The sequence below is a fragment of the Urocampus carinirostris genome, chromosome 20 (genome assembly GCF_059441175.1).
Source record: "Urocampus carinirostris isolate Australia breed hairy pipefish chromosome 20, RoL_Ucar_1.0, whole genome shotgun sequence".
Lineage (NCBI taxonomy): Eukaryota > Metazoa > Chordata > Actinopteri > Syngnathiformes > Syngnathidae > Urocampus > Urocampus carinirostris.
In genome coordinates this window covers 22,942,596-22,966,393 of record NC_142368.1, presented here as the reverse complement: position 1 = coordinate 22,966,393, position 23,798 = coordinate 22,942,596, and the positions used below count along the sequence as shown (strand labels likewise).

The 23,798-nt window shown below is 39.5% G+C and overlaps 1 protein-coding gene across 1 annotated transcript; it reads right to left on the bottom strand.

The window, feature by feature from the left end:
• Nucleotides 1–5,917: 5,917 nt before the first annotated feature.
• LOC148346634 (uncharacterized) lies at nucleotides 5,918–21,760 on the bottom strand. The gene is made up of 4 exons (XM_088325393.1): nucleotides 21,570–21,760; nucleotides 18,580–18,828; nucleotides 15,290–15,501; nucleotides 5,918–11,331 (listed from the first exon to the last, which is right to left on the bottom strand). The coding sequence occupies exons 2-4, from the start codon at nucleotides 18,803–18,805 to the stop codon at nucleotides 11,215–11,217; spliced, it is 555 nt and encodes a 184-aa protein (XP_088181519.1). The 5' UTR covers nucleotides 18,806–18,828; nucleotides 21,570–21,760; the 3' UTR covers nucleotides 5,918–11,214.
• Nucleotides 21,761–23,798: the final 2,038 nt, after the last annotated feature.

Below are 23,798 nucleotides of genomic sequence, written 5' to 3'. Positions count from 1 at the left end.
TTTGTAGTTCAGCAACAGCGGAGTGGATGACATCACACGCTAGGCCAAAAGTTCGACGTCCCTGCAGCAGATGGAAATCTTTGTGCCTAGGGTTACACCACCTCGTGTTCACGTAGATAGCGAGTCCGCCTCCTCTCCGCTTCCCGCAGGCTTTTGTGTCTCTGTCTGCCCTGACAGCGCTGAAGCCGGGTAGCTCCACGTTAGCGTCCGGGATGCTTGACGTGAGCCACGTTTCCCTAAAAGACAGCAAACTGCATTCCCTGTATGCTTTGATGTTTTTCACCAGCACAGACAGTTCGTCGGTCTTATTTGGTAGAGAGTTCACATTTCCCATGATTACGGACGGTCCCGAAGGCTTATTGTGAGATTTTGGAAAACAACCTCCTTCCTTCAGTCAGAGTATTGAAGCTGGATCTTCCAACACGACAACAACCCGAAGCACACAGCCAGGAAACCCAAGGAGAGGCTCCGTAAGAAGCATATCAATGTTGTAGCATGGCCCAGCCAGTCTCCAGACATGAACCCAATCGAAAATCTTTGGAGGGAGCTCAAACTCCGTGTTTCTCAGCGACAGCCCAGAAACCTAACTGATCTAGAGAGATTTGTGTGGAGGAGTGGGCCAAGATCCCTCCTGCAGTGTGTGCAAACCTGGTGAAAAGCTATAGGGAAAGTTTTTGTAATAGCAAACAAAGGATACTGTACAAAATATTAACATTCATTTTCTCAGGTCTTCAAAGACTTATTTGCAGCTTTATCACACAAATAAATCGTTCAAAAATCATGCATTGTGATTTCTGGATTTTTCTTTTTAGTGTATCTCTCTCACAGTGGACATGCACCTACGATGAAAATTTCAGACCCTTTCATGATTTCTAAGTGGGAGAAATAGCAAAATAGCAGGGTGTTCAAATACTTATTTTCTTCAGTGTATTTTCATATACTGTACTCCCTTCTTGTTTGTTCCTGATTTGGAAATGACAATACTATACATTTTCCTTATAAGTCGTACTTCCTTTGGAGTGCCTTGTTGTCCTGACATGGAAAAGTTCAACAATGATAACTATATACATTTTGGATATGTTCTACTTCCTTTAGAGTGTCTTGTCGTTCCAGCATGAAGAAAAGTCTCACTATAATAAGTTGACAATTTTTGTAGACTTCCTACTTGCTTTAGAGTGTCTGGTTCAGTCTTAAAAAAAATCCCACAATGACAACTAGATATCTTATGGTTACTAATTGTTTCAAAGTGCTTATATCTTCATATATTCCCTACCTGCTTCAGAGTCCTGCTTGGAAATGTCCCTCAATGACAATAAGTTGTATTTTCTTATATTTCCTTCTTGCAGTGGGGCTGTCATGCCCAAAGTCCAGCCCGCGTGAAACTGGATCCGTGGCCTCTTATATACATTAATAATATGTGACTTGCCAGAAATGTTGACCACAGTAAAAAATACATATGTACAAAAAAAAAAAAATCACCATTTTACCAGATAGTGGCATTAGCCATTTGGCCAACCTCCCCATTTCAGACATGGCGACTGTAAATAAAAAAGGAAAGTTGACTGTGAAGGCCACTGCTTCCAGGACAAGCGGAAATTGGACCATTTTTTTCCAAAATCCGAAATCAACTGAGCTTCCATAATTTAAGATAGGAGCACGTTCATTGAGGTGCATTGGCGCTCGATTTAAGAGAACTTAAAACATTAGCCTGCGTCAAACGAAGCAAAACGGCACTAGTAAGTCCTCCAGTTTGACTGTTGTTATTATTTCAGTGAGCACACGTTGGTATTTGTCACTTTAAGCCGTTTAACATCGTTGTCTTTGTGATGGCTATTTAATTTGAGTTTTGCAAATGTTTACACTCACAGACTGCACTCTCGCGGTGTGGTCATGGGTATTGTAGTTGTTCTCTTTAAACGTTTGTGGGGAGTTAGGATTGTAAATGTTGCTTTAATACATACATCATTTAATTGCTTTTTTGTTTGTATGAGAGTAAATTATGTGTATTGTATTGAAGGTTTATAACCTACCAGTCTGTCTGAATGAAATGTGTTGGTGTATCCAATAAAGGAAATTAAACCTACAGCAAGAGTTGTAACACTGATTTTGGTTCCCAGGCGCACTTTTCAGTGGGGAGTTATCCAAAAAACGAACACCAAATTAAGTCCAAGTTGTCATCTGAATACTTGGACATCTGTTGTGGAGTACCACAGGGTTCTATCCTGGGTCCAAAGTTATTTAATTTATGTATAAATGATATTTTTAATGTTTTAAAACTATTAAAATTAGTAATATTTGCAGACGACACTAACATTTTCTATTCAAATGATAACTATATTGATTTGGTAACCTGCATTAATAGTGAATTAATTAACCTAAAAGTATGGATGGATATAAATAAATTATCTTTAGATTTAAATAAAACCAAAGTAATATTCTTTGGTAATCGCAATGCAAATCAAGATTTAGAAGTAAAAATGGTTGGTGTTGCAATAGACATTGTATCAGAAATTGAGTTTTTAGGGGTCATAATAGACAATAAATTAAGTTGGAATACACACGTCAGACACATACAAACTAAGGTATCTAAAAGCATTTCAATAATTAATAAAGCCAAATTCATTTTTAATTGTAATGCATTGTATTCATTATATTGTTCTCTCGTTCTGCCATATTGAACATATTGTGCTGAAGTCTGGGGCAATAATTACAAAAGTTCACTACAGCCCCTTTTTATCTTCCAAAAACGCGCAATAAGAACCATACACAGGGTAGGGTATCGGGATCATACTAATATTTTATTCATGCAGTCCAAATTATTAAAAGTGGATGATTTAATAATTTTTTTCACTTCACAACTGTTATTTCAACAAAGGTCAACAAAAACATGGTGCCAGAAAACATCCAAAAAGTATTCACTCAGAAAGAGGGAAATTATAACTTGAGGGGCTGTAGTAAATTCAAAATCCCAAGGGTGAGAACAACCAGGAAAAGTTTGTGTGTGTCTGTGTGTGGAGTCAAACTTTGGAATAACTTACAAGATGAGATCAGACAATGTCCAACTATTCATGTGTTCAAATTTAAATACAAAAAACTGGCGAAATACAGGGATGAAGAAAATGGGATACGAGTGAGATTGGAAATACTGCATTTAAAACTATGGTTAACTTGTTGTTATTGTTGCTATTATTACATCATAACTGTTATTATAAATATTATCTTTATTTTTATTGTTGTTATTATCATTTGTGCCGCAGTGATATTTGGTAACTAGTGGTATTATGACGTTGAGGGATGGGTATTACGAAGATTAGTGTATAAAATATGTGATTATTGTAATTATTATAATTATTGATATCTGACCTATGTAATATTTATATCCATGAGACTTTGTTATATTAGACACAAGAGGAGAAGAGGATTTGTAAAATGTGTTTAATAGGGAAGATAAAGGTGTAGGGAAAATAAGCATCTGCTTCTGACTACCCCCTTTCGAACATGTTATGTGACATTAATATGTTGTTGACTGATTTTTGACTGTTTTTGTCATGTTTTTATTTTAAAGTTCAAAATCATTCATTCATTCAAAAAGCTACAATGGCGGGCTACAGAGTTGCGACACTGATCGCACTGCAAACTTTTCATGAAGGGTGAATTTATTAAAGACTAATGAAATAATGCCAGGCTGAATAGTCGGCCCTCACACATTTTTAGCTTACAAATTCTGGTCCACTCTCTGAAAAGTTTGGACACCCCTGCTGTAGAGTGCCTTGTTGTTCCAGCATGAAAAAAGTCTCACTATAATGAAGTGATAAATTGATTTGTGTATACTTCCTACTCTTTTCAGAGTGCCTCATTGTTCTGACTTGGGGAAGTTCTAGAATAACAGCATGTATAACTGGATACGTCCTACTTGCTGTAGCGTGCCTTGTCGTTCCATCATGAAAAAAATCTAACTATTATAAATCGATACATCGCACTAGCTTTAGAGTGCCTCGTTGTCCAAGGGTCCACATATGCAACCGATGCTTAAGAACAAGCTTCTGTTTTTCAGATTTTAGCTCTAACATTTGATTGACAGTTAAGCAGGGTGCTGCCTAATCACATTCTATGAACAACCCCACTGCATTCAAAGTTGTTTTATTGTTTGTGATTTCGAAGCCTCGTTTTATTCTCTGGGCGATTTTGGTAATCACTCAAATTTTAAAGGGCAGTTAACGACACTCGTCTGCGGTGTGTCAAATTTACAAGGCGTTTATTTTCACTTTACGGCGTCACGGCCCATAATCAACTCTAACATGGCCACAAAGTGAGCTCGGCCTCACAATGGAGCTCCTGTGTGTCGCTTAGAGAAAGCCTTGTCCACTGAGACCAACACCAAATGCACACAAGTGTGTGTCTGCATGAGTGTGTGTCCTGAGGGGGGGGATATGTACTGAGTTTTTGCTTGGCTCAGCGCTTTTTCACACAGAAACTCAACAAAGACGTGTGTGTTCTTGGTCCACTCATGGGGGAAACGCCCTCGTGACACGCCGCTGCCTATCTCCTCCACTCCCAAACTTCTTTTTTCTTCTCTTGTTTTTGTTTTTGATGAATGTTGATAAGTTTTATGCAGCGCTGTGCTGATGCATGACCCGACAGGTGTGTTTTTGTGTGGGTATGATGTTGCAAGTGACCACTTTTAAATGCTCACCTGCTGAAACAAAAAGGTTTTTTTTAGATATATAACGAGTGACGTGCAGTCAGGGGAGGTAGGTGAGGCTGTGCCTCACTAGAAATCATTTAAGTGTAAAAAAAGGTTTTACTTTACTTTCATGTTAAGGGTTTTTTAATATTTCCTTGCTCTCATGTAGGTCTTAGATCAGGAGATGGTGTAATAATAGTCTGTGGTTTGCAATAATCTGTGGTCTGTGCAGCCCTATGATACTCCTTGTGATTAAGGGCTATAGAAAATAAAAATGACTTGACTTGACTTTTGATTTTTCAATGTTAAAGCTCTTACTTATTCAACCTCCAAATTTTTGGATTTTCTACCTCAAAATTGGGAATTTTCACATATTATCGTGATTTTTATCAGTATAATTAGCATGTAACGTATTACTGTGACACAGATGCAGAGTGAGGCATGCTACTCTCTTGCTTCATGGCAGAGGGCCCTGGTGAGACCAAGGATTCTGATTTGGCGCACACAGCAGCCTTGAACAATAGAAGTAGTGATAGTATTAGCAAGTATTAGTAAGTCAAGCTATCCTGTAATGTTTTCTGGTGGCATGGATTTTTTATCATAATGGAGAATTACGTAACTATTGAAGCTTTATTCAAAAGAAGCAGAGCATAGACTTCATATATGAATTAGATGAAGACAAAGTTTTCTATGCTGCGCTGTTTATATATTTCTTTCTTGCTCTGCCGATGAAGTAATGTATAGGACGTAGGTTCATTTATTTGTAAATCTGGAAGTGCCTCACAAAGAGGACCTTACACAATGTCACTGAATGCTATATTACTATAAATTCTCCCGAATTTGTTTAGTATTGTAGTAGTATTTTTAGGAAATTCAAATTATATTTCTATATTTCGTTTGAGTTTTAATTATATTTTCACCGTTATGTTTTTCCTAAACTGACTTTACCCTTTCCTGCATACTGCCCGAAGATGTCTGGGATGGGCTCCGGCACCCCCGTGACCCTAGTGAGATCCACTTCCGCATTCCGAACACGCTCCAATCCCGTGAGCGGCTTGCTTCCCTCGTCCAGCGAGCACCAGATCGCTGGTGTTTGCTTTTCCTCTATATTTCAAGGAACTTGTGAGTAAACGTTACGCATCTGGGTCCTCTTCCTGTTCTGGTTCTGACACCCGCCTCTCGTGACTGCAAGCCTCTTAAAGTGTGCACGCAATAAAAGAAAACAGGTTCACCTTTCAGTTGTCCATAAAGTTTTAATGAAAAAAATAAACAAAACAAAACAGCATTAAGTACCCATTGAACAAGAGAAGAAATTAGATTGTAAGATTGCGCCGAGCCAAGCTCTTATGTACAGCATATTGCACTAGAAAACAAAATTGGTAACAGACGTCCCGAAAACCGACACGCTAGACGACAAAATGACAAACTGCTACATCTGGACTGGGCCTTGCAAAAACAAAACAAAAAGGGGAAAAAAAAGAAAAAAAGAAGAGTTGAGACCACTTTAGAACAACAATAAAAAAAAACACAAACAAGCTGAAATAAAAGAGGCTCCGCTGTTCAGTTGATGTGTGGACAGAGATCACAAGATCTTTCCTTCCTTCTCCGTACATTTACATTCAAAAAAACCTTTAAGATACAGATTGTTTTTTCTCTTTCTTATAACCAGGAATGTCGGACATGCATTTAAAAAAAAAAATCCATTTACATCAAATAAAAAAAAGCCCTTGAACTGAGAATCTTCTCAAAAAAGTTTTCCGATATTCAAAAACTATGCCAGCCTTGCAAAAAAAAAAAAACATCGTAGAAAACAAAAGAGCATCCGAGTGTGTAGGGTTTGCTCTTTTTTTTTTTGTTAGAAAAATTGAAAAACCGGTACAAATCGTGTCAAAACGTTATCCAAGGCGTATAAAACGAGAAAAAACATCGACCAATCACAGCACTTGACAGCGGTTTTTAAAGGCTCGAAAAGAGTACGAGACGATACTGAGCACCGGCGGTGACTTTGTACCTCCTCGTCCAGTGTTTTAGCAGAAAAAAAGTAGAAAAGAAACAACAATAGTTTTTTGTTTGTTTGTACAGTGCATGTTGAGAGCAAACAGTCCGAAAAATTTTGCGCACAAGGCACGTTTTTCGTACATTTTGATTGTCCGTCGAGCTGCCGCGATCGCGCGCCAGGCACATGGTTAGGGGAGGAAGGGGCGGGGCTTCCTGCAACAGGAAACGTTTTTACGAAGTTCGGTAAGTCGAAAATTGGGACTTTTGATTCTCGTTGTTTTTCTAAAAAAAAAGTACGATTGACGATTGAAAAATGTACGGGATCAGATTCAGAATGCGAAATTGTGATATCGCAAGTTATTTTATAAAAACTACAACTGATTACAGGTGCAAAATTGGACAACAATATTTGTGAAGAAAATTGCATTCTGAAAATTGAATACTACAACATTTAGTCACAATATTGAGATTAACGTTCAGATTTCATGATAAACAAAAGTAGAGACTACAGAAATAATCCAATAGTGTACTATTAGTCTAGTACTTTTAGTGTAATTGTGTATTTCATAAGAATTGTGTTATTGCATTTTTTGAATAAAAATAAGTCATATAATGATGAAATTAGAAACGCAAAATGGAGAAAAAAAATGTGGTAAAATAACTCATAAAAATGACAGCTGTTAAATTGGACAAAGAATATTTGTTAAGAAAATTACATTCTAAAAATAGTGAAATACTACAGAAATAATCCAATAGTTGCGCCATTTCATGAGAAATGTGATATTGCATTAAAAAAAAAAAAGGATATAATGACGATATTAGAAACTGCGAGAAAACGGAAAACGTGTGAAATTTTACGGGAAAATTACAGATAGAAATTCATAACAAATATTTTTAAGTAAATTACATTCTGAAAATAATGAAATATTACAACAAAAAAGTCAGAAAACTGAGATATAAATTCTTTTTTGTATAATTAATAAAAGTAGTACCCTGAAGAAATGATCCAATAGTGTACATGTGCTATTTCGTAAGAATACATTTTTGTGGTAGTATTACATAAACATGTACAATTAAATTAAAAATGTTGATGTAACTTCAAAAGAATGCATTTACAGAAATAAATTTATATTGTTTAGAAAAAAATAAACAAAAGCTTACTGAGAAGGGGAAAAGATAGGGCTAACAAAAATATACATCTAGTATTACCGGGGAACTTTTTATTCAGTTTATGTTGTAATTATTTCAGTGACATATTACTTATAATAAAATAAATATGATATCGTTGTGACATTATGAGGATAGTCGAAATACTGATCAAAATAAAGATAGAATTTGTGAGGAACTTCGAAAAAGTTTAACAATAGGCCCACATAGGAGATTTAGTCCCGCCTCTCCACATAGGCTCCGCCTCCAAGCACGGGGCTCAACGTACACCGACAACTGTACAAAACATCCAAGCTAGCCGTGCGCTAGCAAATATACAGAAAATAAAATAAATACAACCAAGAAATAAATAAGAGCGTATTCCATGGGAGTGACCAAACGCCGTTTTAAGCTAGGCTAAAGGGAAAGTCCGAATTGGCTCAGCGTTCGGTACTTGCAGGAAACTGACAACGTTAATCCCAAAATGCTAAACGTGATAATCTTGCTTTGTCTGTTAAGGGAAAAAAAACCTGAAAAAAAAACCATTTGGCTGTTGAAATAACGGAAATTTCCGATTCAACAAGAAAGTGAAAGAATACATCCAACTTGTTGCGTCGATTAGGGATGGGCAGGGTAAAAATATTGAAAAGAATGACTATAATTTAAATTTCTGCATTGACAATCAAATGGAAAATAGTGCCTTTAAGATACCGATGATTTTTGGACTTGAGATACAAGCAGAACTTTGAAGGAATTTGGACTGCAACCACAAGATGGTGGTAAAAATCTGACCTATGATGATGAGAAAGGTGATTTGAGATATAACTGTAGCCATAGAACAGAGGTGGGCAAACCTTTTGAGTAGTGGGTTGAAAATGTTGCTAATGGACCCCGGCTAATATGGGGGGGATTATTTTGTATTTGCCGATACAGTCTCAAATTCGATACCCCGGCAATACATGGAAAAATGAATTGACACTGGGGACAAGAGTGGCACCAACACATTTTAACTAGTAGTACAGTTATTGCTGGTTCACTGCTTCGCGACTTGAATTGTAATGTCTTTAATGTCATTGATATCAACCTATTGTGCATTGTGTTCTGAGCAGGAAGCACATAGGGGCAGGTTAGGGAGGGGTTTGTGCATGTAAGCTTTCAGTCAAACAGCCAGGGTGGGCGGGCACACGAGTCAATATGTCCACCAAGACGAACTGCGGAACACGGCAACAACTAATATTTGAGATGCTCGTTACTTTGAAAAAAAATTAATTCATTAAATTGGAGTCCAAGAAAAGTCTAAATGCAATGAGGTCAGAAAGGAGACTGAGCAGGCATCTGGAGAGAAAGCGATAATAGCGCCGCAAGACTTACTGCAATAAGATTACATTCGGGCCGGTCATATTTTATTCATCACGGACACCTGGCTCAACCCGAGGATACCCGATGCTAGCGTGCAGTTAGTCATCTGTTCTACATTGCTATTTTACACTGAGAGGAGAAGCCTTCTAATGTTGTTTTACTTTTGTATATCGACAAAGAAGACCATTTATTCAACTGCAATTCTGTTCTGCTTTTATTCGTGGATCTACAGTTTTTTGTCAGTCGTATACTGTCTGTTATTACGTCCTCTTAGGGTAAGTTTGACCCTTATTGACCATTCTTTTTTCATGATTTTTGTTTGGCGGTCCAAAATAATTAGCTTGAAGGGATGCATGTCGCCCACAGGCTGTAGTTTGCACACCCCTGCCATAGAACCAAGCTAGCTTGTATCTCAAGGTGCCAATGGTTTGTTATTATTTTAAAAGACAGTAGAAGGTGCCAATCCTTACTAATACCCCAATCAAATTGATATCAAACGAACAAACGCTTTTTTCATAGGTACATAAAACTACTCTCCTGTCCAAAAATGAATGGAAAATTGCAAAAATGTTGCAATATTGAGACTAGAATAATCTCAAGTGAATGATTCCAACCAGCAAACGGTTAAAAAAATGTATATCAATAGTCCCAAAGCGGCAGTTTGAGGTAAACACAACAACAAAGACGCAGTCCAAAAATGGAGTCGTGGACGTAGCCTGACTTGGCTATCTGCGAGGTAGCGCACTGGAGTAGTCGACGACCGCTTGTCTTGCCCGTTTGTAATCGGCAAAATCGGCCACAACTGTACAAAAAAGCTGTTGTCGCCGTAAAAAGAAATTTCTGAAAACACGTTTCCAAAAAAAGCGAGCGGAAATCATCTGAGTAACAAGAACCCCAACAGTGGTCAAAAGATCGTCGGACAAAGCGGGCTGCGCAGTGACTGATTTGCGTAAAATGATTGTAATGTGTTGCTGTTTGTGAACAAACATAATTTGCCACCGCAACACATCCATTCCCACTTTTTAAATAGACATCTTTATTTTACTTACTTATCTCATCTCTTAATTATTAGTACCGTCAGTGCTGTTGCACCAGAGTGCGAGCCAAATGACCAATTTGTACTAACCAGGCCCAGCCCTGCTTAGCTTCCCTAGATCGGGTGTTTTCAGGGTGGTATGGCCTTTAACAAGTTCACAAATTACACATTTTTAGGGGTGCGCCTTGTAGTGCATAAAATATGGGAATTGTTCTATAAATTGGCCGAATATTGTATAAGCTCTGTGCTTGGAAAAAAACGGCTTATAGTCTGAATTTTAGGGCAATTCAGCACCATGGAGCCCCTCGCAGGTTAATTTTCAGCTCATCGTCACATGCGCAACCCGTTTTGAGCTTCTGTTTTCGGAATATTGCTCATCCTCCTCGCGCGAGAAAAGATTGTCCCGAGAAGTTCCCGGTGGTCTTGATTGTTTTCGTGTTTCCCTGACTTTGCGCTGGCAAAAAAAGTCCGCCTCGACGTGGATTTAAGTAGGCGGCCCGACGAAGGTGGAGCTCGCGGGTCGAAACCAGCCAGTCCCAAAAAGGGAAGCCGGGGGCTTTGTACGTGAGGAAAAAAAAAGAAAAAAGACAAATACGAGATTGGGTCAATTCTCCCTCGTGATTTGTCGACTTCCTCAACGCGGGAGAGAATCATAAGGCATTCCCGGGGCCATTGATGAGAATTTGCTTCCGAGAACAAAAGCAAAGAAAAGAGCTGTACAAAATAGGTCATCTTACAAGTCTTATTTCCAAAATATCTCTTCAAACTCAATGGCTTCTTTGAAAAAAAAAAAAAGGGAGGGATGAAAAAAAAAATGCCATCAGCCTCCGTCCAGCGGTGACCACAGTTCTTTTTTTCTTCATCGAAAACAAAAATAAGAAACCCGTGTTCCATCTTACAGTGCCATCTCTACAAAGTTCTGGTCCCGTGACAGTGACGGGACTCGGGCGGAGTCGACGGGGGCCGAGAGCGGGGCCCAGGGTCCGGCATTTCATCTGTGTTCTCCCCTCAGCCGAGGGAGGGGGGGCGGCCTAGGGAAGAGGAAGCCCAGCAGGGCCATAGTGAGCCGCATCCAGATGGGAAGGTTTTGCCTCTGCTGCCTCAGGAACTGCAGGAAAACGCACAAAGAAAAACAATTTGCTCAATAAGACTTTGTGGAAGGAAAAACTGATGAGGTTGAGTCATGTTTGCCTTTGTGTGCGGGAACTTGTCGCTCTGGTTCTGTAACGCTATCACATTAGGTGATGATTGATCTACTCCCTATTTGCAGACATGAGTTCTGTTTTTAAACAAAAGAAATACAACTCTGATAATTTTGTACATTAAATGTACATTTAACACAATAGGCCTTCCAGATGTGAGCTGTGCCTAAAAGATCCTGTCAAAACTTCAGTTTTCACAATAAAAGCGAGTGTTTATTTTCAAAACACTTCCAGTATCAGATGATGGCAGACAAGCACAAAAAGTCAGCGAGTTAAGTGCCAACTAAACCAGGAACATGACAAATAATTTGTGCTAATCTGATATCACACTGGCATAGTTTTACTTTAAAAGTTTCACCTTGGACTGGATGGACTGGAGACGAACAGTCAAGGAGATTCGTTATTGCCAAGAATGTTTTTTTGTTAGTATACTATACAATATGTACTACCAACGGCGTTTCGGGCAGAGCATTTTTTCATATTAATTCTTTATTTAACTGCATTATGAACTGTTTTCTTTCCTAAAAATTAATAAATAAATAAAATACAATATTTCTAATTTGAATTCAGATACAAGTTAGAAAAATACTCTTTGTGAGAACAGCTTTGGTGCCCACGGAACTGTTCTGAAAATAGCTAACTTAACTTTCTGCCGCCATCTATGGCATTAAGTCATGATCGCAGCCTCAGCTCATTAATGATGCGCATGCGTACACTTCTTAGATGCACTCAAATAAACTCATCTTTTTTCATCTTTTTAGTGGTTTGGGTTGGCGTCTGGACACACAGAAGCAGCAGGCTTTTTCTTACTTTCACCCTTTTCATGCTACACTGAATAATAGAAAAAAAACTGCAGGAACAAGCATGACGTCACTCTCCAGAATTCATCCCAGCACCAATTCCCCAGACCTAATGTGTTCCGCCCAGAACAGCTCTGATAAAGTAAGATTAAAAAGCAGATCAGTGCAGTGAAAAATAAAGCACCAGGACTCTTTGAACACAATTGGGCTTGGTTAACAAATACTTAATATAGAAAATATTTAACTTTCAACTATTTAGGACTCCTCAAACGACGCACCGGCATAGGCAATTTTAAACCCAGGGCATTCATTTCACAATGCTTTTCATCGCCTTTGGCACGGATTGATGCTTATTTACTGATTCCAGCTTAATTAACTCAGTGAGCAACTCATCAAAGCAAAACCCGACCGTTCCCCCTTTCTGCCACCATCTCTGGTGCGATGCTGCCGACCCGAAGGGGGCTCCGATTGCCTCCCGGCGTGCGACTCCAAACGTTGCATTCCGTTGCGTAAGCGAGCTAGCTGTAACCGTCTCGCTCGCCGACATCAAGCAGCCGAGTTGCCGCCACGGGCTGTTTGATGCTGAAGCGGTGCGCTCAACTGACTTGCTAAAGGGAACGCTAATTGTCCTTAATTGCCTTAATTCTACTCTGCTGAGCTTGTTTAAACAATAGCCGCAATGGTCACAAAAATCTCGTCTCGTGTTAGATCAAGAACTCAAGATCTATTTTGTGTTATTTTTTTCAGCAAACACAACTAATGGATCACATCTGAATCAGGTAAAGAAATCTAAGAGCAACCACTGAAAGAATGCAAACACTTAAGTTCTTCCCACATGGGAATACACTCTGTATTTGCGAATCCCGCGGAATGAGACATTATGCACTCTCATCTATTGCAATGGAGCGGAAGGACAAGTGAGCCATTGTGGCCTGTCACATCATGTTGCTGACTGTGTAAATGAAAGTTATTTTTAGACAAGCGCAAAAACACAAACAGAGATGGAAGATCATGCGTTTCTCAATCTATCTCCCTCACTCCTTGTTTTGTCTCTTTGTCATAGCCACGCCCAGTTGTCAACGGGACGCATGCAAAACCAGCAGATAAGAAATCCAAGTCCAGATACTAATTGGGCAACTTTCTGATCATGTGACTAACTTATCTGATGCTGGAGGACTTTTCGAAACATCTCTTCCCTGTGATTAGTGTAAACGCGAATACAATTGATGTTTTCTGAGCTTCGTGGTAATGTCACTGCAGCAAAGTAAGGAGGGCTCCCGTGAAATGATACCAGGAAAAAAATTAGGCATAATTGGGCTATGATTATAATATAGAACAACATTTAAAGTATCAACTCCTTATGGTGAACGGACATAGAAATGAGACTTGTGGTACACCACCGTTTATCTATCTATTTTTATTTAGCAATTCACAGTTTGACCTCTTATTCAATTTATAATAGTGATAAATTTGTTTTTGTTTTTTTTACTATTGGACTGCTTTCATGGGATACCAGTTCCTTATCTAGACTCACTGTTGCTCGTTGTTTTGACTATTGCATCATTGTCGCTAGCGGCTAATCATTTTGCTGTTCTTTGGTTACGCACCCTTAAGGGCTCATCAGATTTTTGTACCCTTGAAAATTTAATAAAAAAGGGAGTTCGGAGGAGGGCTTCAGGGTGGGACGGAATTCTCTTATCTAAAAGCGCTTCTTCCTGTCTTTTTTGCAAGTTCAAAATCCATTGATGTTTTTTTGCCTTTTTTTGAGTGACTACAAAAGTTTACCTTAACAATTAGGGTTTTTAATTGTATAATGATTGTAAAAAAAACAACAAAGGTTTATACTTTACAAGTTTTGCCTATCAAAGGTTATATTAGGAATGTAACCACCACAATAACTGAGGGTTGACTGTACTGCAATTTCTGGATTATACATCATACTTGATGATTTTTTTAAGTTTTGCTTTTCCATCAAAGCAAACTCCAGAGTGACTTATACATGAAAACTTATACATGAAAAGAACTGTGTATATATATATATCTATATTATATATAGATATATATATATACAGTGGGACCTCGCTACTTCGGGGTTCCACGTTGGCGGGTTCAGAGCTTCGCGGGTCTAAAAAATAAAAATAATAAAAGAATATATATATATATATATATATATATATATATATATATATATTAAGCATTTTTGAAGTGGTGTCGCTACTTCGTGGTTCCACGTTCTCGGGTTCAGAGCTTCGCAGGTCTAAAAAACAACAATAATATATATAAAAAATTTTTTTTTAAAAAAAAGCATTTTTGAAGGGGCGGATTTTCACTTTTCGAGGGTGGTTTTGGTCCCCATTAACTGCGATAACCGAGGGATTACTGTATATATATATATATATATATATATATATATATATATACATCCATCCGTTATTTGCACCGCTTATCCTCAGTAGGGTTGCAGGGGTGCTGGAGCCCATCCCAGCCATCTTCAGGCAGTGGGCAGGGGACACCCTGAACTGGTTGCCTGGCAGTTGCAGGGTACACAGGGACAGACAATTCGCTCGCTCATTCACACCTAGGGACAATTTCGACCGGCCACTTAACCTGACATGCATGTTTTTTGGAATGTGGGAGGAAACCGAAGTGCCCGGAGGAAACACACGCAAGCACGGGGAGAACATGCAAACTGCGCACAGGAAGGTTGGTAGCTGGATTTCAACCCATGACCTCAGAACTATGCCGCACACGCGCTGACCACTGCGCCGCCGTGCTGCCTATATATATATATATATATATATATATATATATTCATTTTTATGATATATCTATATATTTATATAAATAAATAAATAAATAATTTTGTTTATGATATGTTCTCATTGTTTATTTGTTATTTTTATACTTTAAACATAAGCAGTAGCTCGCCGATAAGAGAAATATTAATTTTACATTAACAACAAAAACAGTACAGTACTATATTTGACTCAAGATTAAATGATAGAATATACCAAATATGGTGTTTATACTGTTGTGGCCTAAACGTTTTGGTCTGTTAACTTACCGCGTCAATGTGATCCTGCTGGAACTTGTCTCCGATTTCCCGGAGTTTTCGCCCTATTTGTGTCTCCACGCTCTCCTGCTGGCCAGGCCTCTCCGCCATCCTGTCGTCCTCCTCTCTCTGCCTCTCCTCCTCGGCCGCACTGGCCGTCCTTGTTCCCCGATCCTCCAGGGGCTCGAACTGCGCAGGGAAGTGTGCACGTAATGCGGCGTTGCCTGGAAGGAAAGCGTCAGGCTTGATTTGTGAGTGTACATTTCATGTCAGAAGATAAACAAGACTACATAGGTAACTTGACTTATGGTTCATCCACCTCCCAATGATCAAGGCAACATTTTCTGATCAATAGAAAAACTACAATACATTAATTTCAAGTAATTTTGTAAGTTTTTTATATATGAGAAAAGTGGTGGGATTTAATAATTCTCTTAGTCACACTCCCTTTCAGGCGTTCCGTTATTATCTAAGTTATATTAACATGTGTACACAAATTATTTAAGTACCTGAAATGAATTTAAATTGAATGATTGAAGAAGACATAAAAACATGGAAAATCTTGGTCACGGAACAAATTAAACCTTTTAGTCGAGGAACACACACGTACAAAAAAAAATGTTGGTTAAAAATAACCCAAACTGGGTCAAGAATTAACGACCAAACTAAGGCAAGAAGTTGAGTTTGTTTACTCGACCTTACTTTCTGATTAGATAACCCAATTCAATTGTATCCAAAATTATCTGACCAAACTTTTCTAGTAGTTCGACCTCATAATTGGGTAAATGGGAAAATAGAATTAAAAACAATACCCAGAAACTTAGTTTTGTGGGTGATTATTTGACAAAATTTGAAGGTAGAAACCTCATAAAGTTGCCTGTGTCCGTTTTTGAGCTAAAACAATGAACAGGGGGGGTCCAAATTACAGCTGAGGAGACAATCTTGGCCCAACTACCATTTCTCATGGGTTTACTGTATCTATTCATTTATAATATGCTTTTTCAACAAGAAATTACTAAAAGTTTGAGTGTGCGTTACGCACAAGGTTTCATAGTAGTATATTTCCGTATTGTGAAATGATTAATCATTCAAAAATATCACAGACCACAATCAAAAAAACATTGAATGCAACACAAATCATGGCAATTGTGGTAAGAGTCCTGAATCCTACACCTAAGTCCTCTAGGGATGGAGATGACATAGGGAAAAGCCATTCAATTTTATATCATAATCACACAATTTTTACTGGAGCATGTTGTTGATGTTATTATTTCCAGACATTAAACCGGTCCAAAGTACAGAAAAGGTTGGGGACCACAGCAATATAAAGCTTTTAAACATTTAAAGATGAAAATCCACATTTAATTTTACGTAAAATTCTAGATCTTTTGGGAAAACTTCACAAAGACCAACAGAAAAGTGTTGTTGTGCTTTGTAAGGCACAGAGAGAAAAAAAAACATCTAAGTGCCCCTTACATTCAATTTTCCGTATGTAGCAATTACGGGGAAAAACGTTGTAAATTTTTGATGTAAATATAGCACTGTGCTATACATTCTTAAACAGGTTTTACTGCATCCTCCATTAGATGGAAACAATTGACCTCACTTGAGGACATTGCAAGGAAAAGAGACGATAGAAAAACATCTCATTAACGCCTCAGTGAACTTGCTTTCTTTCTGCAGGCGATGTCACCGGGTTTACCCGTTGCCTCCAGCGTGTGTTTCTGCAGTCATGCCTCTCCACTGGAATTTTTGTTACTTTTTTTTGTTTTGTTTTTTTACATGTCATGTGCTGAATGCCTGGTTAGTTTGTCTTGTGAAATTGGGACGCAGCCAAGGGTATGACATCTATTACTGGTTTAGATTACGGCGAGTGACGGGGCTAACGACAGCCAGACAACCTGAAACAATGGAGCTCTCACCGTGACACTGAGTCAACAAACAAAATGAGCCGCAGCCTAAGCGAGGGCTGCTCAATTCACTTACGATGATGTCACACTGATTTGATTAGGATGTAGCACAACAATACAGAAGTTCAACCGGGGGGATTTATTGTTGTGCTTGAGTGCACACGTGTGTGTACAGTACACGTGCATATACGCCAAGTGCACTTCCATTACATGACACAAAAGCTATTAAGGGATAATAACGGATGCTTTCGAAAGACCGCCATCAGATGTAAGGGCATTTATCGCAAGTGGTGATTTTGTACTCTTTTTGTAAACAAACTAGAAGGCCTTAGATTGTTGTCCTTTGGGAGTTGCTGTAGGCCATAGCTCACTGACCAATGTTCACACATCAAGGTCACTCTCCTAGTTATAAGATTAGAGTATGTACATGGGCACATATGTTAAAGTCAAGGCCCGCAGGCCACATCTGGCCCCCGAGAAAGTTTTCTTCAGCCCCTGAGATGATCTTGATTCATTACTGTATCATAGACAAGAAATCATTAAATATTTGTTTTTTACTGTACATTAATTCTCCCTGCACTCCGTCTCATTGTAGTTGAATGTGTGATGGAAAATTGCTTTTTGTATTTGAAGTGATCTAAGCCTACTTTTGCTGAAATATAAGCTGTAGGCTACTAATGGTGCCTGACTAATATTGGTTTATTTCATTTAATATTCATGTACTGGGGGGTTTTATATTAATAAAATGTGTCATGCCTGTTGGAAATAAAATATTTCTTACAATCCCATTATAAAAGATTGATTTATTTATCTTAACATATAGGTTATATGTTTGTTAATTTTTTCAATAGGTTAAAATGCGCCCTTTTTAAAAAATTATATCAGTACAGCCCTTGACTTGTAGCTTAGTTTTTTTATTTGGCGCTTCGATCTGTTTGACCCGACACCCCTGTAAAATAACATCTGGATTTTATCAGTCATGCAGGTTGATTATAATATTAATATATTTTAATCAAACCAACACTTTCAATTTGAAAAAGTTTAACTGATTAGAGAAAAACATCACCTGTTCAGACAAAAATAACAGGTTTTAAATCAACATAAATGCAAATTTGAAAAAAGCAAAAGGTTAATAATTTGATTAAAAAAAGCTTTAAAAATATATGTATATTTTTTTTTTCAAACTGGGGATTTTTAAAAAGATGACTGAATAAAATAATTTGAGTAAATTCCCAGCCAGCCTAATATATTCAATGAAAACAAATTAATCAGCTACTGAATGTGCAGAAATCAAACTAAAATAAGCTATCCCCCCCAACAATCACAACCTTAACTGACATGCAGAACATCAGTTTTCAAGTTTCTCTTAAAAATGTGTATAACCTAACGTACCGTAAAAAGGCAGCCGATGCTGTACTTGCAAGGCGCACGCCAGTGAACTGATGCTGTTGTTGTTATCGTTGAGGCGTGATAGAGGCGCTGCAGTGGCGTTAGCGGCAGACACAGTGGGCGGGCGAGATTCGACTTGCGTGGTCTGCTCTTGGTGCTTGAAGTCCCTGAAGGGCGTTCCCCAGAGTAGCGAGATTGGCCGCGGCGTGTCCTCCTCCTCATCGTCCATCGGACGCCTCAGCGGTAAACTCCCTGCAGACGAGACCACACGTGACGGAAATGCATTTTAAAAACATAGCTACCGTACAAGTGTGTTTTGTTTTGAGGGGAAACCGAAAGAGGAAACGAAAAGTATTGCATGTGTTATCAGTGGAAACTTTGCCCTCGGCCAGATGGAAAATGATCTCAGCGTGTCAACAATAAATGGTAATAAATCATTAGTCACCGTGATGCCTCTTAAGAAGCTTATGTGAAGTAATGCTAAAAGACAAACAACAAGGCATGCGGCTTAGCGTGGATTCATATGCTGCTCATCCCTTTCACGTGCAGAGGAATGTATGGAAAGACCCCGCGTGGGTGGATGAAGTGGGTGGCCAGAAACGCAGCACAAGCGGGCTAGATTTTGTCAAGCTGTTCGCGCAGACGTGCCAAGCGATGATTTCACCGCCAGCCAAAACATCCACACAGGTGCCTTTTTGCGTCTTTCCAGATCGGATTCCCACATTTCCGAAACTGTGCAACTCGGAAAGCAATAATACGCCCCGGGTGGATGACTTCCCATGCGCAAATGGGTCAAACATTCAGATATGCTGTGAATCTCTATCCAGGCTGTTAAGAAAATGAACATACTGAGACCTATCTTACACATTTAGACTTATCTTGGCTCACTGTTCACCATGCATACCACCATCCACACCCTTCATCACAGTAGCTTGATTTAACTCTTCAATCCTAAAATCCTAATAAAAAAAGTAGTGCAGATGGAATTCAAGTGGGAGGGGTAGCAGGGATGGTGATCTAAAATTGGATGTGTCACTATGTCCTTTATGTTATGATAAATATGTGTGCAAACTGTGCACTCAAATCTTTAGCACATAAGCCTTTCATTATACATTCTTGCTTCTAATATTACAGTATAGAATTGTATTTGCTACAGAAAAATTAGGCAAAATGTGTCAAAATATGATGAACTAATCCTGAAAGGAATTACTTCAACATAAGGACCAGTATCTTGCGATCTACTGTAATTGGAAGAAGGTTGCCCTGAGCACAAGATGGATTAGGTTTGCAAGGCGCAGCTGCAAGATAACAACAAGCTCCGTTCCCCTTGACTCTCCCTAACTCGCGATCGGCGATAGGCCAACAGTTGGATAGTATACAGAACGGCAGCAGGTGAAATCAAAGTGGCACAGAGGACTGCCGTGTGATTTATGCCATCGCCGGAGATAATGGCACTCATTCCATGAACGCTCCAGTGCTCTTTTTCCTCTGTGGTATAGTGCCGCCGTCCTCCCACAATCACTTCATTTTCTAAATAAGTTATTTTTTTGGCTCCTTATGTTCTCGTGTAGACAAATGGGTTGAACTGACTGATAAAAGTGTAGGTTGCAGAAACGTGATACGCTTGTATTGTTTAAGTGAGCGCACATGAGATAGTTGTCCCCGTTGACCTCATCACGTCAACACAAAACCCACATGACCGAAACAATGCGTGCTCAAGGAGCAGGACAAATGAGGACAAACCAAAGCCGAGCGACCAGAAAGTTGTGCATGCACGAACCCGCTGATGAACCCAATATGGTGGGTCAACGGTGTTAGGTGCATATGAGCATCATCAAAATTCACAGGCTTGGCATGTGGAACCCCCAGGGGGAGGGAGGGCAGGCCTGCCAGCCACCACAAAGCTGAGGCATCGACCGTCTCCCTCTGCTGTTCCATCTGTGCACTGGGCTCCCCTCCATGTATGGGTTCGAGCCCGGATGCATCTCAACAGGGAGACAAAAACTGATTGAAGTCTGGATTGCACACTACACTGGGGATGCTAAAATAAACTGACATTTTAATGAACTCGCTTAGTTGGTCAAGTCAAAGCGATTCCATTCCTGTCAACCCCAGCCAATTTCTCCCTATGTAGAATACGGCGACAGTATTAGCAATCTACGGAGACGTTGTCGTCTGCTGTAGTGACCAAAGCGATCCGGATTAGCGCCAAATGGGCAAGACAAGATCCAACAACAACAAAAATATATATTTTTTTCCACACAAAAATGTATATACGGCGTTAACTTGTAGAAATAATCCAAACGTAAAGAATATTGGGAAAAGTGTAAATTAGGTGGCATGCAATTCGAAAGTGGCACCTGAGGGTGCATTGGCAGTTTGCGAAATCCGGAGTTGGTAGACGTCTCAACAACCCCCCAAAACTCTGGCCAATAACACATTTTTCTGAACTTTATAACCCAATACCAAACCTTTATTTTTTTTAAACAAAATCAACACAAGGAAGTGTAAACAATTAAGGTAAACAAAACCGCCATTTTGTCTACTTTCACAACAATTTAACATTTTTTCGCAACGACCCGGTTAATAAACGAAGAGGGCAAATAATTCCACTGAAACCGGCTAGTTGGGGTCCATGTGTCCTTACATGACTTTGGACTGTATAAAAGAATTAAAATAAGCGCATTTGACAAGTTTTAAGGACAAAAAAAACAACAGACTTCGGAAAATGGGGCTCGTTGGTGCTGACAGTCCGGGGGGGTTGACTGTCACCCTAAGCTTATGAAACGTACTCGGAAACCAACATGAAAATGTCTTTTATTTTCAACCGTAGCAAAATGTTACTTAATTTTCAAATTCCAACTCAACATCTCAAGTCCATCCAGGACTCTCGACACTTTGCCCGGGCATGTCCGCCGGGCTCGCCGCCTTCCTCGCCGCCTTCCTCCCTTATTTTAACGCACATAACAAATAAACGCGAATAAAAAACTCACCGCCAGCAAAAGCGTTTTCCGTTCTAATGGGTGGTATCTTGACAACTGGGCTGGGGTTTGCCCCCCACACCCGAAAAATATAAAAATTCTTGCGTAAGCTCCGCTCCTCGCTTTGCGGCGGTTTGTGGTGCGTTTGAGGAGAGGCGGCGCCCGGCTTGTGTTTTGCCCGAGTTTGCTGGAGACCCCGCCCGCCTCTGCAGGAGAGCACACCCCTTGCGGCGAAACCAGAGTGGAGGGGGGAGAGAAATACTCTGAGGTTGTATTTTCGAAAAACACATCATAGAACGATCGGAGCCGTCAAATATATTCTTCTCTTCGTTCCTTTTGAGGAACTTATGCAACGCGGAAATCAGCGTTTATTCTCAACAACAAAACCAGCTATTGTTAGAAAAAGCAATCAAAAATGACCTCCATATGATTTTTAAACATTTTCATTCAATCACGAGACTCCAAATCAGCTGTCTGCAAATTGTATTTGTACGTTGCTGCTCTATGCTAAATTATTTTAGTCGAGTCAAGTCACATTTATTTGTACATCCTGTAATCACAAAATGTCTCAAGGGACTATACAGTGATCTGAAACAGACATGCGGGCAAGGAAAAACTCAAAACATCAACATAAGGAAATTACACACAAGCTTTTGCATGTTCGGCGTATGTGCCAACCAGCAAATTATAGGCAAAAATGAAAGAAGATGCAACAAAAAATGGGTTTGCATACTTTATAAGTTTAGACGAGGTTTCGAAGACCGGTAAAAGTGGAGGGTAATTAACTCGTATTTTTTTCGTATAGACTCGTATTTTATGAAAAATGACAAGTTGTTATTGGATCCCAGCGTTTTATCTGCAGTTTCATGCCATACACCATAACGAGCTGTACACATGAATTTATGATTGACAAAAATAATTTACCTGTAGTCACGATGTCACGGTTGCCATGACGCCCAATTGGCCCCGCCCATGTGGCACCAGCTTCTGTCACGGTTACCATGGTGCCCAATTGGCCCCGCCCGTGTGGCGCCAGCTGCAGTTTGTTGACAGATTGGCTCCCTGTCAGTATTTAAACTCTGTCCTGTCAGTCCCCTTTTGTCGATCCGCCTGCGAATCTCCGTTTTTACACGGCAAGCCCTTTTTCGCCTGTCCTGTGTTTTTGCTCCTGCTTTTCTCCCGCTACGATCTGTTTGATCTCAACCACTTCTGCTCTCCAGTCCCAAATTACGACGTACACAAAGTTTATCAACCACGGGAAAGAACTATAATGGGATCGGAACCGATCAGATTTTTGAACTGTTCACTAACGATTACATCCATAAACAGGTTGCATCACAATAATCTGAATGCTGTATCCGTTATTTCACTGAAAGACTGATATCCATCCATCTATTTTCTGCGCCGCTTATCCTCACTAGGGTCGCGGGGGCGCTGGAGCCCATCCCAGTTATTTTCTAGCAGTGGGCAGGAAATACCCTGAACTGGTTGCCAGCCAGTCGCAAGGCACACAGAGGCATACAATTATTAACACGGTCATTTACACAATTTGGGGACAATTTGGACAGGATAAGCACTTTTTATTGGAAAGTTGGAGGAAAGCGGAGGAAACAAAGAAAGCGGGGCTCGGAGAGAACATGCAAACCCCTCTCAGAGAGGCTGCGGTACCTGGAATCGAACCCTGGACCTCCGCACCTTTGGGGCTGCGTGCTAACCACCCATTTACTTCCACAATAATCAAACTTACTCTCCCAAGAATTGATCATTTATCTCAGTTCATTGTACTTCTCTTGAAGCCATTAATAAACTGTTCATATGCTTCAAATCTTTTATCAAAGGTTGTCGAAGTATATTGGCTTGGTCGATTAATCAAGTAGTTTATGATGCCTAATATAAAATATATTGATGGTAAATGGTCTGCATTTATATAGTGCTTTTCAAGTCCTCCCAAAGCGCTTTACACTTACCCATTCACACACACACACACCAATAGCGGCCATGCAGCCATACAAGGCGCCGACCTGCTCATCAGGGGCATTAGGGATTCAGTGTCTTGCCCAATGACACTTTGACATATAACACTGAGGAGCCGGGAATCGAACCTGCGATCTCTTGATCCCAAGATGAGCGCTTTACCTCCTGAGCCAATTCCGCCCCAACACGATTGTATTCTGAAATGAATACTATTTTTATCTAAGATCCGAACGTTAGTAAAATTATCTTTTTTGGCAATTGTTTACA

Coding starts and splice junctions, on each gene's coding strand:
- LOC148346634 (XM_088325393.1), bottom strand. CDS start 18,805: ATGGACGATGAGGAGGAGGACACGCCGCGGCCAATCTCGCTACTCTGG. Junction 15,502..18,579: donor GCATCGGCTGCCTTTTTACG/GTACGTTAGGTT, acceptor CTTTCCTTCCAG/GCAACGCCGCATTACGTGCA. Junction 11,332..15,289: donor AGCAGGATCACATTGACGCG/GTAAGTTAACAG, acceptor GTTTTCCTGCAG/TTCCTGAGGCAGCAGAGGCA.